The sequence below is a fragment of the Aquarana catesbeiana genome, linkage group LG01 (genome assembly GCF_042186555.1).
Source record: "Aquarana catesbeiana isolate 2022-GZ linkage group LG01, ASM4218655v1, whole genome shotgun sequence".
NCBI lineage: Eukaryota > Metazoa > Chordata > Amphibia > Anura > Ranidae > Aquarana > Aquarana catesbeiana.
Genome location: NC_133324.1, coordinates 879217120 through 879234071, shown reverse-complemented (window position 1 = coordinate 879234071; position 16952 = coordinate 879217120). Strand labels below are relative to the sequence as shown.

Sequence of the window (16952 nt, the reverse complement as noted above, 5' to 3'; positions counted from 1 at the left end):
AGTAATCCTACCGCATAGTACTGCCGGGTTGGCTTAAAGGTTCTAGTGCTGTGTTTGCTGTTCATCATAAACCAATACATCCTGTGGCAGGGGATTGTACGGGTTTCGTTCCAATCAAGTCTGTGGCAGAGACTTTTGTTTGTGCTGCATACTGGCTGCTAGGTTGGTGAGAGAAACCTATCCAGGCGGGCAAAGATTCAACTTTACAGAGAGAGTGTATTCATCTATAAGCTTTCAATTCCTAATAACACACTAAGAAAAGGTATTTGAACTTCCCTGCAACTTTTCTTCTACCTCTTTCCTGCTACTTCCTTCAATTTACGTTATTAAAGCATTGGAAAAGATACTCAAGTGTCCGGTGCCTACATTGTCTGGTGTTAAACTCAACGGGACCCTAGACCCGGTTCTGGTAAAATAGAGGTAACGAAGGTGACGGTAACAGCCCGCTTTAAACCAGCAGCTTCACCGTGAGTTATGGCTACATATACAATTTCTTGTTTTCAATTTTTGTTTAATTTTTTTGGTTTAGTGCAACACAGTTTATTAATATGTTATACTTACCTGTTCTGTGTAGTGGTTTTGCACAGAGCAGCCTGGATCCTCCTCTTCTTGGGTCCCTCTTGAGTGCTCCTGGCCCCTCCTTCCTGTTGAGTGCCCACACTGCAACCAGCTGTGCCCGCCTCCTTTCGCTCCTCATTGGCTGACTGACTTTGACAGCAGCCAATGGCGCCATGCTGCTGTCTCAGCCAATGAGGAAGGGAGTCCTGGGCAGCCGAGACACTCCTGCAACATCGTTGGATCTAGAGGGACCTCAAGTAAGTATACAGGGAGGGGGGTTGCTGCACACAGAAGGCTTTTTATCTTAATGCATTTTGTTTTATGTTACAGCCTTATTCCAAAATGGATTACATGAATTATTTTCCTCAAAATTCTACAAACAATACCCCATAATGATAATATTAAAGATGTTTGTTTGACATCTTTGCAATTTTATTAAAAATAAAAAATGAAAAAATTCACATGTACATAAGTATTCACAGCCTTTGCCCTGGCACTCACATTTGAGCTCAGGTGCATCCTGATTTCACTGATCATTCTTGAGATGTTTCTACAACTTGATTGGAGTCCACCTGTGGTAAATTCAGTTGATTGGACATAATTTGGAAAGGCACACACCTCTCTATATAAGATCCCACAGTTAACTGCATGTCAGAGCAAAAACCAAGCCATGAAGTCCAAGGAATTGTCTGTAGACCTCTGAGACAGGATTGTATCGAGGCACGGATCTGGGGAATGGTACAGAAAATTTTCTGCAGCCATGAAGGTCTAAATGAGCACAGTGGCCTCCATCATCCGTAAATGGAAGAAGTTTGAAACCACCGGGATTCTTACTAGAGCGGGCCGCCCATCCAAACTGAACGATCGGGGAAGAAGGGCCTTAGTCAGGGAGGTGACCAAGAACCCAATGGTCACTCTGACAGAGCTCCAGCATTTCTCCGTGGAGGGAGGAGAAACTTCCAGAAGAACAACCATCTCTGCAGCACTCCACCAATCAGGCCTGTATGGTAGAGTGGCCAGATGGAAGCCACTCAGTAAAAGGCACATGACAGCCTGCCTGGAGTTTGCCAAAGGTACCTGAAGGACTTTCAGACCATTAGAAACAAAAATTCTCTGGTCTTATGAATGACAAGCATCATATCTGGAATAAACCAGGCACCGCTCATCACCTGGCCAATACCATCCCTACAGTGAAGCATGTTGATGGCGGCATTATGCTGTTGGGATGTTTTTCAGCAGCAGGAACTTTGAGACTAGTCAGGATAGAGGGAAAGATCAATACAGCAATGTATAGAGACCCTAAGCACACAGCTAAAATAACAGAGTGGCTTTGGGACAACTCTGTGAATGTCCTTGAGTGGCCAAGCCAGAGCCCAGACTTAAACCCGATTGAACATCTCTGGAGAGATCTAAAAATGGCTGTGCACCAACGCTCCCCATCCAACCTGATGGAGCTTGAGAGGTCCTGCAAAGAAGAATGGGAGAAACTGCCCAAAAATAGGTGTGCCAAGCTTGTAGCATCATACTCAAAGACTTGTAGATGTAATTGGTGCCGAAGGTGCTTCAATAAAGTATTAAGCAAAGGCTGTGCATACTTATGTACATCGTCATAAATAGTGGCATAACATAATCGAGAAGATGATCATTATAACACACTAAAAACAGCGCTAATGTTGAGCTAAACGGATAATGTGGCCAACTTCACATGCAGACAGAGTCTTTAAAGAGAGAAGAGCAATGAGCACAATGGTTCAGATAGTGTTCATAGGTGATCAGAGTATAAAGTTCAGCGTGCACCTTCCACCGATCAATCCACTTCCACCCAGTGAGAACACACTCCCCTCAGGGGGTTAAACTCACCAAAGCCTAATAATCATAAGCATCCAAGAAAGGAGAAATCCAAGCCATCAGCCACTGTCAGCAACCCTCCGGAGGGATCCAAGATGGTCAGAGCTCACAAATCACCAGACAACAAAAGAAAAGCGTACATAGCGTAATCCTGTTTATTGAAAAAAGCCCTTCACATCAATCAAAGCCCCCCCTTCACACATTATACGTACATTGTCAATGCAGTCAAAAGAGCATATCAAACGGAAGCTTTAGATACAGCACTTCACCATAGTAAGCCCCAGCCGGTTCCGCTTTCCAAGCAGCAATCAAACACTTCCTGGTTGCAGTACAGGTTGTGGTGGAGCGCAAACGTCACTTCCGGCGTCGTGTAGACCACGCCCTGACGTGTTTCATCATATCCTGACTTCAACAGAGGGCGTGCCTACACGACTGACGGACACGACTATATTGTCCCGCCCCATCCACCCTAGCCAATCAGACAAGCGTTCGGCGTGACACCAGGTGCAAGTCATGCGCCGAAAAACCTACTGACGGCTTCTCCACAGGAGAGGGGGAAGACAAATAGCCGCTCTGCACATTAGCTCGCAAAAGCGAGTAAACACACTCACAGGGTAAACAGCGCCAGCAAGTGAATGTAGAACACAAGAAAAATGACATTGCACATTATGATTTTAAAACCGGGGATTAGCAGTATATCAACACATGCAATCAGCTGATACATTGAATCTACTATCTTTAGCCAATCGACATGCATAAACGTGTAGCAGCAATCACTCAAATGAACGCTACATGAACCTGCAGCATATCGGGCGATCAATGTAAAATGCTCACTGCATGTCAACGCTGCAAAGTAAAAAGCATAGAAATAAATTGCATAAAAATAAAACATATGACGAATATACAGCATATGTCAAATAAAATTCAATCAGTCCTAAATCTTTCTGTTAAACAGTGAATAGGCGATCAAAAACGTATAAAAATAAAAACATTCACATTAAATGCCTAACTTTCTATTAAACAGTGAATAAGCGATCAAAAACGCATAAAAATAAAAACATTCACATTAAATGTCTAACTACAGTAGGTTTAAAAAGGACCAATAATGGGCAGTTCGTTTCTAAAAAACAGGCCCCATTCAGGTGAAAAAAATATATAAAACCAATAAACGCCTGAAACGACATACGTCAATATGCATAAAAAAAGTACATATGATAAAATATAAGACTATAAGTGTAAGCTATGCGTTACCATCAACTGTATATAGCATAGGGTATAGTAACAGACTCGGCATTGCCAAGGCATTATAAACTGTGCATAATCAGATATAAAGACAGAAAAGGTTTTACAAAACACCTAACCCTCTGTACCTCATAACAAACAATCAGAAATCGCTTATAAAGCAATTAATGTCCAGCTCCACGTTCAACCCTCTTGACGACAATGTGTCCGCCAAGTAGATCCACTGGGTCTCTCTCTTGGACAGGTCACGGACCAAATTTGAGCCCCTCCAGTTTGGTTTTAAATGGTCAATGCCCCAGAATCTGAGGCCAGAGGGGTCCTGGTTATGTTTTAGTTTGAAATGGAGCGACATATATTAGATGGGATCACTATGCTTGAAAAAAGGAAAGAAATAGTGATAAGACCCGCTGACAAAGGGGGGGGGGGGTAGTGATTTTAAATAAGGAATTTTATTATAATCAACTGACCGCAATGTTGGATGACAAATATACTTATGTAAAATTAAGTAAGGACCCGACTGTACAATATGAAAAAGACCTCAGGAATCTGGTTGAGATGGGGTACTCGACAGGGGTGCTGTCGAATAGAGAAAGAAAGTATCTTGTGCCAAGTAACAGCAGAATTCCCACGATTTACACGTTACCTAAGATACATAAAGATTTGAATAATCCACCCGGGAGACCTATAGTGAACGGGATTGGCTCTATTACATCTCGAATGGGCCAATACCTTGATCACTTTCTTCAGGATAGTGTTACACGAACTAAGGCGTATCTTAGGGATACGAAGAGTCTCCTGCAGATTTTACAGCAGGTGGATTTATCAGGAAAACATGAGCTGTATTTAGTAACGGCAGACGTGTCTTCCTTATATTCAATCATCCAGCACGACGACGCACTTTTGGCTCTGAACTGGGCTCTTTGCCAACGCGATGATTTGCCGCAGAATCAAAAAGTTTTCATTAGAAATGCCCTAGACTTCTGCCTAAGCCATAATTTTTTTTGGTTTGACGGCAGTTTCTTTTCTCAATGCAGGGGCATTGCTATGGGGGCTAAATTCGCCCCAAGCATAGCAAATTTGTTTATGGGTGAGTGGGAAGATAAAACGATTTTTTCGGTACCCCGCGCCCAGCTCCTGTTATACAAACGTTACATTGATGATTTGTTTTTTATTTGGGAAGGTTGTAGCGACAGTCTACATGAATTTTTAAAGGAACTCAATTCTAATGTGAACAATATTAAATTGACTAGTGAATTTAGCCAGAATGAGATACATTTTCTGGATGTGAGCATTTTTAGACAAGGTGACAAGTTGGGAACCAGGGTCTACTTTAAACCCACAGACTCGAATAGTTATTTGCCCATTGACAGTGGCCATCACCCTATGTGGTTAAAAAATATTCTGAAGGGACAGCTTACTAGGGAGAAAAGGAATTGTTCAGAAGATGGAGATTTCTTGGTACAGGCGCAGATCATAAAGAAAAAATTTATTGAAAAGGGATACCATGAGGAAGCGCTAGATTCCATCATTCAGGAATTATCTGTGCAGCCTAGAGAAGATTTTTTAGAAGATGGTCCTCTGGTCCCTAATAGGGACAGCCATGAATGGAGCTTTATTTCAAGCTTCCATTCTCAGTACAAAGAAGTGGAAGGCATTTTTTGCCGCCCACTGGCATGTGCTGTGTATGGACAAAGCGCTACAATCAGTCCTACCTTCTAGGCCTCAGTTTATATATAGAAGGGCCCATAGTTTCTCAGACAAAATAGTACGAAAGGTGTTGGACCCTCCGGCCAGGCCCCCGACTTTTTGGAACAAGAATGGTTTCTATAGGTTTCTATAGACCACTAAGAGCAGTGGAGAGTTTTACATCCACCTCTAATAATAAGGAGTTTGCCATCAAAGAGCTTATTACGTGCAACACCTCCCATGTTGTCTATGCTCTCCAATGTCCGTGTGGGCTTATGTATATAGGCCGCACTAAGAGACTTTTAAGAATCAGGATCGCAGAGCACATAACCAACATCAAGATTGGTTTTAAAGACCATAATGTCTCGCTCCATTTCAAACTAAAACATAACCAGGACCCCTCTGGCCTCAGATTCTGGGGCATTGACCATTTAAAACCAAACTGGAGGGGCTCAAATTTGGTCCGTGACCTGTCCAAGAGAGAGACCCAGTGGATCTACTTGGCGGACACATTGTCGCCAAGAGGGTTGAACGTGGAGCTGGACATTAATTGCTTTATAAGCGATTTCTGATTGTTTGTTATGAGGTACAGAGGGTTAGGTGTTTTGTAAAACCTTTTCTGTCTTTATATCTGATTATGCACAGTTTATAATGCCTTGGCAATGCCGAGTCTGTTACTATACCCTATGCTATATACAGTTGATGGTAACGCATAGCTTACACTTATAGTCTTATATTTTATCATATGTACTTTTTTTATGCATATTGATGTATGTCGTTTCAGGCGTTTATTGGTTTTATATATTTTTTCACCTGAATGGGGCATGTTTTTTAGAAACTAACTGCCCATTATTGGTCCTTTTTAAACCTACTGTAGTTAGACATTTAATGTGAATGTTTTTATTTTTATGCGTTTTTGATCGCTTATTCACTGTTTAACAGAGAGTTAGGCATTTAATGTGAATGTTTTTATTTTTATACGTTTTTGATCGCCTATTCACTGTTTAACAGAAAGATTTAGGACTGATTGAATTTTATTTGACATATGCTGTATATTCGTCATATGTTTTATTTTTATGCAATTTATTTCTATGCTGTTTACTTTACAGCGTTGACATGCAGTGAGCATTTTACATTGATCGCCCGATATGCTGCAGGTTCATGTAGCGTTCATTTGAGTGATTGCTGCTACACGTTTATGCATGTCGGTGGGCTAAAGATAGTAGATTCAATGTATGAGCTGATTGCATGTGTTGATATACTGCTAATCCCCGGTTTTAAAATCATAATGTGCAATGTCATTTTTCTTGTGTTCTACATTCACTTGCTGGCGCTGTTTACCCTGTGAGTGTGTTTACTCGCTTTTGCGAGCTAATGTGCAGAGCGGCTATTTGTCTTCCCCCTCTCCTGTGGAGAAGCCGTCAGTAGGTTTTTCGGCGCATGACTTGCACCTGGTGTCACGCCGAACGCTTGTCTGATTGGCTAGGGTGGATGGGGCGGGACAATATAGTCGTGTCCGTCAGTCGTGTAGGCACGCCCTCTGTTGAAGTCAGGATATGACGAAACGCGTCAGGGTGTGGCCTACACGACGCCGGAAGTGACGTTTGCGCTCCACCACAGTCTGTACTGCAACCAGGAAGTGTTTGATTGCTGCTTGGAAAGCGGAACCGGCTGGGGCTTACTATGGTGAAGTGCTGTATCTAAAGCTTCCGTTTGATATGCTCTTTTGACTGCATTGACAATGTACGTATAATGTGTGAAGGGGGGGCTTTGATTGATGTGAAGGGCTTTTTTCAATAAACAGGATTACGCTATGTACGCTTTTCTTTTGTTGTCTGGTGATTTGTGAGCTCTGACCATCTTGGATCCCTCCGGAGGGTTGCTGACAGTGGCTGATGGCTTGGATTTCTCCTTTCTTGGATGCTTATGATTATTAGGCTTTGGTGAGTTTAACCCCCTGAGGGGAGTGTGTTCTCACTGGGTGGAAGCGGATTGATCGGTGGAAGGTGCACGCTGAACTTTATACTCTGATCACCTATGAACACTATCTGAACCATTGTGCTCATTGCTCTTCTCTCTTTAAAGACTCTGTCTGCATGTGAAGTTGGCCACATTATCCGTTTAGCTCAACATTAGCGCTGTTTTTAGTGTGTTATAATGATCATCTTCTCGATTATGTTATGCCACTATTTATGACGATTTTTCTGCAATTTTAAACGGCTGCTTCTCTGTTTGGTCTTATTTGAGGCTTTTTGACACTATTTTGTAAATAACAAATCGATGTCATCTTTATTTATATATCTGTTTTCCCTTTTCATTCATTCATTACTACTTTGGAACTGCTAGGGTCCCTGGCGCTGAGTGGTGTATCCTTGGGCCTGTTAATACACCTTTTCACATTATACTTATGTACATGTGATTTTTTTTTTTGTTTGTTTTTTTTAATAATGAATTTAATCCATTTTGGAATAAGGCTGTAACATAATAAAATGTGGAAAAAGTGAAGCGTTGTGAATACTTTCCGGATGCACTGTACTTTGTTCTGCTCTGTGTCTTTGTGGAGGCAATCATTTTGAGGAGGAGGGATTTACTTCCTCATATGAGAGCTGATTCCCCCTCTCTCCCAATAACTAGAGGAGTAATGATCAAGAAGCAGCAGGAGAGGCAGAACAAGCACAGACAGTTCCACAGAATGGATGAAGCAGGGAGATGCCTGCTGTACAGGTCCTCAGATACAGATTCTTCTCTAGAAAGCAGCACATTAGTGACATCACCAAATTTTACTCCAAACCTTGTAAGACTAGTAGTCAGAAGGTCCAGTACAACCTGTTCAAACATATGCTTGTATTCTGTATTACAAAGTAAAATTATGTAGGGCTTTATCCCTCTAGTGTCCTCTTTGTAGCTCCCAGCTCAGAAGAGAAGGAAACCACTGACAACCAGGCCACATAAAACCTAACCTAATTGTGCAATGTTGCATGGTATACGGTATATGTACAATGTAAACATGGTATAAAAAAGAGTTGATACCTTTATGTACTGTATTGTAAATGACAGAGCTTTATTTATAAAAGGTGACTGGTTTAATTAGTTATTTCTTGTCGCATTTCTGAAATTTATCGTGTACCAGACAGGTTAATGTAGCAACAAAGATGACAAATTCATTAAAATCGACTTCTGAGTCGCCATTTTCATCCAGGTCCTTCATAAGCTTGTCACAATTCTCTTTTCCTTTGCTACCCTAAAATAAAAATAAGATAGTTTGTAATTTAGTGGATAACATATACCCTTTAACATCCAGTAACATTTTTTTAACCTAAAAATATTTTCGTCTTTAATTATTTTTGTACCTGATACGTACTGTAATTATGTGCTTACTTGACACATGGCGTCTATTTATAATTTTTTTTCACAGCAGATTCACACAACTAATCCATAATCCAAAATCCATAAAGGGGCCCCATAATTTGTAGAATTGCATAAAACAAAGCAGTTACCCTGCATTCAATTTTGCTGGTTAGCAAAGAGGATCCATAATGTAACAGAAACTGAATGTTTTTTTTTTTTTTTTAGCAATTGTATGTATATGTGTTTTGCACACTATTTTACAATTTAATTTTATTAAGTATTTTTTAGCCTTTTTAAATTTTTAACAATTAAATATTTATTATAGGCTTTATCCATGATGCTCAGTTCTCAGAGTATGCTGGGTTTTTCGAAAAATATAGCCCAGTGATGACTGCAGCTTTTTGGCAGCCTCTGCACTAAGATCATCCCGTCTCTGAAAAAAGAAAGGGAAGGGTTTTTTTTTTTTCTGGGCTGTCATCAGTGGCAGCTGCTCCATATGGGGCGCAGGGGCGCCACCCCCCTAATCCATGTGCCCGGCCCCTAATCTACATGCAGGGCGCCGGATGCATGGATTCCAATGGGGTTCTTTTTTTTAAGCACGTGATTGAAGCCTGAGGCTCTAATTGGGTTCAAAAAAGGGCGGACTTGGGGGGCAGAGGTCAAGTCAGGTGGTTTGTTTAACACCCCCCCACCCCCCCCACCCCCCCCCAGATGGAGCACCAGCCGCCACTGGCTGTCATAGTGCACTGGGGTTGCATGTAACTTGACATCTACGATGATGAGGAAAACATAAGAGAATTACATAATAATACTGTAATTAGTGCATAATAAAGGGAATAATAACAGTTGTTCTAAAGTTATAGTAAAAGCTCCAGCTTAATTTCTATACATAAATTGGATTTAAAACGGGACCAAATAAAGTCGTTGTGAACTACCATCCAAATGACTTTTTTTTTAGTCTGCAGAGAGCCTAAAATATCTTTATGGACTGCATTGGACTTCTAGCTTCTAGGACTGTATTGACCTTTTCCTGTGCGCTAATATAATCTTTGTTGTACATTTTTATACAGTTTAAAATTTGGAGATATGCAAATAGCCAGGGGCCAAGGGCTATATATCTTGAAAGCTGGAAATGCCAGTAGGGTCAGCAGAGCATTTATACAAGCCATGTACTTTAACTCTAATGCCGCGTACACACGAGCGGACTTTACAGAAGACTTTGCTCGGCGGACTTTTCGACTGACTTTATGACGGACTTTCCGAAAGAACGGACTTGCCTACACACAATCCACCAAAGTCCGTCGAATTCGTACGTGATGACGTACGACCGGACTAAAACAAGGAAGTTCATAGCCAGTAGCCAATAGCTGCCCTAGCGTGGCTTTTTGTCTGTCGAACTAGCATACAGACGAGCGGACTTTTCGACCGGACTCGATTTCGACGGATTGATTTAAAACATGTTTCAAATCTAAGTCCATCCAACTTTTGAGAAAACAAAGTCCGCTGGAGCCCACACACGTTTGAATTGTCCGACGAAATCCCGTCCGATGGGGGAAAGTCTGCCGTAAAGTCCGCTCGTGTGTACGTGGCATAAGGCTGTATTCACACCTATGCATTTTTAGTGCTTTTTGCATTTTGCAGATTTGCACTACAGAACGTGTTCTATAGGAAACCATGGTAATTGGACTGTAGTACAAATCTGCAAAATGCAAAAAGCACTAAAAATGCATAGGTGTGAATCCAGCTTTATGCCCCATACACACAATCAGAAATTCCATCAGAAAAAACTTGGATGGTTTTTCCGACGGTATTTTGCTCAAGCTTGCCTTGCATACACATGGTCACACAAAAGTTCTCTGAACTTTCGACCGTCAAGAACGCGGTGACATACAACACTGCGACGAGCTGAGAAAATGAAGTTCAATGCTTCCGAGCATGCGTCAAATTGTTTCCGAGCATGCATGATTTTTTGCGCGTCCGAATTGCATACAGACGAATACATTTTCGGATAGGAACTTTTTCCGACCGAAAAATAGAGAACCTGCTCTCAATCTTTTGCTGGCTGGAATTCTGCCAGCAAAAGTCCAATGGAGCATAGGCACGGTCAGAATTTCTGACCAAAAGCTCACATCCGACTTTTGCTGGCAGAATTTCTGATCGTGTGTATGGAGCATAGGGGGATAGTGAGCATTTCCAAAAACCAGAAGCATTCATTATGATTTACTTGGATAAATAGTATGAGAATGAGAATGGCGCTGCCCTCTCCGTTGTTAAATAATGGGTACAGGTGTCATAAAATGCAAGCTAATTTTATATAGCTACAGTATATAAAAAAACTCCACCATCAGCTATCATAATAGGGTCCCAAACAAGAAAAACCCATATATTCGGGCATAACCAAAATACTCAAAACACCAGTGATTTAGAAATTGCTAAATAAAACTGCTAAATAAAATAAAATATGTCCCCCCGGTGAAATACAATGTCTGCCAGGGTGAAATATGTAATAAATTAGCGGGAAAATAATGTGGTGAACTATGCAGTAAGTTACGAATAAAAAATAATAAATTGACCCCAGAGTTCAAAAATATTGAGACAAAATGGCGCCAGAAAAATTTTTTTGAAAATAATGAAAATGAAATGTGCATAGTGGTCTCAATGTGATATCCGTGTTAACCCTTCCATATGCGTATACAAAAAATTGAGTGAGGTTGTGATTGATCCCAATGTTCAAAAGTATTGGGACAATGTGGCGCTTATAATCCTAAAAATTTCTTTATGTGTAACAAATTAAAGATAAAGTCAAACACTCCCTATGCATTAAATACAATAAAATAGAAACATATAAATATATAAATATAAGGATGACGTGCATAAAAGGTAGATTCCAATTATTCTTGTTTATACCAGGTGATGATTAACTACTAAAAAGTATTTTATATATATAGTCCATGCAAAAATGGGTGTTTTTAACCAGATAGGAGAACAGAGTTCAAATGTGAAAGTTGATTATTTCACCCTTAAGGGCTCACCACAGTGACTTCTGTGCGTTTTGTTCAGATGGTGACTTGAAGTGCTCACCCCCCAATGCTACCCCACTCACCAGAGATAATCACCCCTACAGGGGTACCGAGCGACAGAGTGGGTGCCTCAGGTCAGATGATAATGACACCAGTAATGCTGCCGTTCCTCTACTCTATGCGATCCTTACGGCTCTTCTGTCATCTGGCTATCTGTCAGCTTCCAGCCAATGTGCAGCACTCCAAACAGGTATCTCTCTCCACTCCTACTCGCACATAGGAGTGGAGAGAGTGGAGTGGAGTGGAGAGTGATTTGGATAGAGCAGGGAATACAAAAGTCAGAACCTTTGCCAGTTTTTTTTTTTTGTCTGTGCCCCGTTGGAGAGATTTCCCCTGACTTCCTGTCTCAGATACAACATAAAGGAAGTTGACATGTCAGAAATGAGAGGAAATCTTATCTAAGGGCATCGTTTCCTGTGTTTTGCGCATGTCAAGTGCAGGTCAGCAGAATCCCACGAACTGAGCAGCACACATGGTAGTTCAGAGGCTGCGTTGGACTTGCTTTAAATTGTGTTGGGATTCTGTTAGGGTTGCCTCCTCATCCCTTTAAACCCAAACACATATGAATTACACAGGTTCTGAAGCTAATTTAATGCAGATAAGGCACCAAGTGAGTTTAATTACCACCTTAATCAGCCACAGAACCTGTGTAATTATTATTATTATTATTATACACGATTTATATAGCTCTAAGGCCTCATGCACACGAGACGCTGTTAAACTCGTGTTCAGAGGCAGTTGGACACTTTTTTCAACTGCCCCTGAACCCATTCAATGTTATCCTATGTGTCCATGTACACAGTCTTGTTTTTTGGCGTTTTTAGGCAGTTGCGTTTAACCTCGTTTTTCCAGAAGCAAAAAAATGGGTTCAGACGCAAAAGTTTTCCACGTTTCAGACGCCAAACGCGGCTTAACGCCGGTACCCGCGTTTAGCTGCGTTTGCGTTTATAAGTGTTTTTTACAGCCCGACTTTGGGGCCCCATATCTCTGGGCCGGCCACTTGGTGCTAGGAACCCCAAGTGTGGTATGCAAACACAGTGGAACTAGCACTACAACATATCTAAATTTGGGGTTCCTAGCACCAAGTGGCCCAGAGATATGGGGCCCCAAAGTCGGGTCACAAAATGTCATTCTCTGCTGCAGAAAAGTGCTTGACATTTAGCGACCCGAATTTGGGGGCCCATATCTCGGGGCCACTTGGTGCTAGGAACCCCAAATCTGGTATGCTAACACAGTTGAACTAACACTATACCATAGCAGAGAATGACAAAATGTCATTCTCTGCTCTGCAGACGCTTCTAGACGCAAACGCTGCTAAACGCGGCTAAAAGCGGCATGCAAACGCGGCAAAACGGGTATTTCTAAACGCCGGTTTCAGCTTTTAAAAACATGTGTTCAGCAGAGTTTGCACCGGCGTCTCGTGTGCATGAGGCCTAACAGTTTACGCAGTGCTTTACAATGTAGAGGGGGGACAGCACAATTACAGTACAGTTCAATACAGAAGGGACAGGAGGGCCCTGCTTGTAGAGCTTACGTTCTAAAGGGAGGGGGTAAGGGTACAAAAGGTAATAGATGCAGGGAATGATTTGATGGGGGGTGGCTCAGGGACAGTTGTTAGGTGGGTGTGGGATAGGCTTCCCTGAATAAGTGAGTTTTCAGGGATCTCCTAAAGGTGGACAGGTTAGGGCCTGATCGGATATATCGGGGCAGGGAGTTCCAAAGGATGGGAGAGGCTCTGGAGAAGTCCTGAAGGCGAGCATGAGAGCAGGTAACAAGGGAGCTAGAGAGCAGGAGGTCCTGGGAGGAGCGGAGGGGACAATTTGGGCGATATCTGCAGATGAGGTTGGTGATGTAGCTGGGGGCGATGTTGTGGATGGCCTTGTATGTTGTGGTTAGCATTTTGAATTTTATACGGTGGGGTAGGGGAAGCCAGTGAAGGGATTGGCAGAGAGGGGCAGCAGTCACGGATCGATTAGTGAGGTATATTAGTCTAACAGCAGCATTCATAATAGACTGAAAGGGGGATAGCCTGCGTAAGGGTAGGCCATTAAGGAGAGAGTTGCAATAGTCAAGGCGGGAAATAATCAAGGATTGAATAAGTTGCTTTGTGGTGTCATTAGTCAGGACAAACAGTCACGCATTCAAGTTCCTTATGTATACTACTGAATATACACCTTTTTGATAAAAACCTAGGATTAGCGCAGCACTACCCATCTTCTAGATTTACTTACGAGGTCAGGTGCCTACCTTTAACAGTGCATGCAGCTTTTCTATTTTTAGCCGATTCCATATATGATAGCGCGGGAATAACCCATCTCTTTCATTAGTCAGGAAGGGTCAAATTCTGGAGATGTTGCGGAGGTTAGGGCGGCAGGCTTTAGCCAGTGATTGGATGTGGGGGCTGAAGGAGACGTCAGAGTCAAGGATTACACCCAGCACCCTGGCATGTGTGGAGGGACCAATGGTTGTGCTGTTGATCATAATGGTAAAGTCATGGGGGGGGGGACCGGGAAGGAGGAAATATAACAACCCCGGTTTTAGAAAGATTGGGTTTTAGAAAGTGGTGTGACATCCATACCGATATGTCATTCAATAAATTTGAGATCCATGAGGAGATCGAGGGGATGAGTTGAGGAGTGGAGAGATAGATCTGGGTGCCATCGGGATAGAGGTGGTATTGGAAGCCATGGGAGGTTATCAACTGGCCCGGGAAGAGGCATAGAGCGAGAATAGGAGGGGCCCAAGGACGGAGCCTTGGGGTACCCCAACAGAGAGAAGAAGAGGATCGGAGGAGATCGAGTTGTAAGTGACACTGAAAGTGCGCTGAGATAGGTAGGAGGAGAACCAGGATAAAGCAGAATCAGAGGTCAAGAGAGTGTAGTTTGCTGAGGAGGAGCAGATGGTCAACTGGTAATTAATATGTGTTTGGTTTTAAAGGGATGAGGTCGCAACCCTAGATTCTGTAGACACGGCATGTCCTAATAAGGTGCATTTGAACTGCAGGCAAAGCAGGTCAAACATAACTTTCATGTCAATTGCTACGTTTTCCACTCCATTACAGCTGCATGCAATCAAATGGAAAACACAGCGGTTAAATTAAATTCCCAGCTCGTTTGCATTCCATTACAGCTGTAGGCAATCGAATGGAAAACAGTGTTTAAGTTAAACGCCCAACACGAACTCTTCAACAGTTGTCATCAGAACCAGAGAGGGTGATACTCTCGTGGGAACACAGACAGAACCTCTGTCAGTTTACTATTGCTATCTCCTCCCTACTTTTTAAAAACAAAAGCTTTGTGACTACAGATATACATTGCGGTCTGGAAGATGTATTCTTCATACTATCTACTCATCTTTGGATAACTCCTCATGCATACATATAACCCATCATATACTTTAGCAAATTCATACCCGAAGGAAACCAGGCAACTCTTTTTCCATCAGTTTTTTCAACTCCTCCTTGGTTAAAGTTTCTTTTTTGCCTTCTGTACAGGCATATTTGTCAAAGACTTCTATGAGCAGAGCCATCGAGGTCTCCAGTTCTGTCATCCTTGCAAACAGTCACCTGGGCAGCTGCAGAGTTTGGTCATAGGTTGTAGGCAGAGTGAAGCTTCTGAGGTTTGCTGCAGTTTTTATAGAAAATCTTTATCTAAGTAAATACCCTGGTGGAATTGCCATGGCTGGGTGTAACAGTCTTACTAATGACTAAGATAAATAGACTTTTTTTATATTAATTCTTATCTGTGTTTGCCAAATGTTGACTCAGAGCATTAGTGTGGCCATAGTTGGCTTAGTTCAGGTTGAGTTTTAAAAAGAAACATCAGACACACCTTACTACAGAGTGCAGTTTTTGTCTCCTAAACCAGATTATAGGTGTATTTATGCTAGATTGTATTGTTGTAGTAATTTGTATAGAAGAAAAGGGCAATATACTGTATGGCATGTCACCCTTCCACCAATAACTATTGGTATTGGTATCTGATATTTTGCAGGCTTAACTCCCTTTTTTAGATTTCTTCTTGCCAGTCACATAAAACACTTCTTCTTTGCCTCTTCTATGGTGCTAGGTGGTCATGTATGAGTCAGGGAGTGTTGCTGATATCATCACCGCAACATTGTGCCTTTGTAACTCCCTGCTCTCACAGAAAGATGACCTCAGAGCGGTAAATGTAATGACAGAGGTAACATACCCTAAAAGACTGGCACAGAGAACTCCACTTTTAGTTCGGGTGGATTGAAAAAGGGTTGGACCTGACCAGAAACATACCAATGTGTTAATCTGACTCCTTAGAAAAGAAAGGATTTCAGTCACTTTACTTTTGATCCTGTTGGTTTGAGTCAGTATTTTCCAGGTATAGATATAGTGCAGGAAAAAGCCTGATATGAAAATATCCATAGGGGTTTATTTACTAAAGCTAGAGAGTGCAAAATCAGGCTCACTTCTGCAGAGAAACCAATCAGCTTCCAGGTTTTATTGCCAAAGCTTAATTGAACAATCTGAGGTTAGAAGCTGATTGGTTCCTTTGCAGAAGTGAGTCTGATATTGAACTATCCAGCTTTAGTAAATAAACCCCAAAGTCATTAGTTTGTTATTAGTTTGTTAGGTTTTGTGAACAGGGCCCCCCCTATAGTGGGGGGGGGCAGCCGATACACATTTAGGGGGCCCTGGTGTCCCAAGGGGCCTGGCCACCCAGGCCCAAACCAAAAAGAGCCGATGCACTCAAAGGGATGTCTCTTTGCTGAATATATGGAGCTTTTGTTTTGCTGAATATATGGGGCTGTCTCTTTGCTGAATATATGGGGCTCTCTCTTTGCTGGATTGGGATGTCTGTTTGCTGCATTGAGATGTCTCTTTGCTGAATATATGGGGCCAGCCCTTTGCTGGAGTGAGCTTATTTTCATATATTAAGTTGTAAGAGTGTCAAAATAAAAGTGGGTGCACCAAAGAACTCAGTGGGATGGCCAGTGGGCGGATTTGAAGGAACGGCCAATGGGCAGGCCCTGGGGAATGTTGGTGGTCAGGCCAGGAAGCCCAGGCTTAAAACTGTGTAAGGGGCCCCAAAATTTCTGATGGCTGACCTGTTTGTGAATGTTGAATCCAGAGAGTCAAACAACAGATCTTTATCATAAAGTATGCTGGTTAGTTTTGAATAAAGTATGCGCTAATTGTTTTTGGTGAGATCTAAGGAG

At 42.1% G+C, this 16952-nt stretch overlaps 1 protein-coding gene across 1 annotated transcript; it reads right to left on the bottom strand.

The window, feature by feature from the left end:
• Positions 1-8365: 8365 nt before the first annotated feature.
• S100P (S100 calcium binding protein P) lies at positions 8366-15397 on the bottom strand. Its single transcript, XM_073610472.1, has 2 exons — positions 15174-15397; positions 8366-8575 (listed from the first exon to the last, which is right to left on the bottom strand). The coding sequence occupies exons 1-2, from the start codon at positions 15309-15311 to the stop codon at positions 8426-8428; spliced, it is 288 nt and encodes a 95-aa protein (XP_073466573.1). The 5' UTR covers positions 15312-15397; the 3' UTR covers positions 8366-8425.
• Positions 15398-16952: the final 1555 nt, after the last annotated feature.

Excerpts from the sequence above, each read along its gene's own strand:
- S100P (XM_073610472.1), bottom strand. The coding sequence starts at position 15,311 with ATGACAGAACTGGAGACCTCGATGGCTCTGCTCATAGAAGTCTTTGAC. Across the intron at positions 8,576-15,173 it reads AGTTGCCTGGTTTCCTTCGG|GGTAGCAAAGGAAAAGAGAA; the intron begins GTATGAATTTGC and ends TTTTTATTTTAG.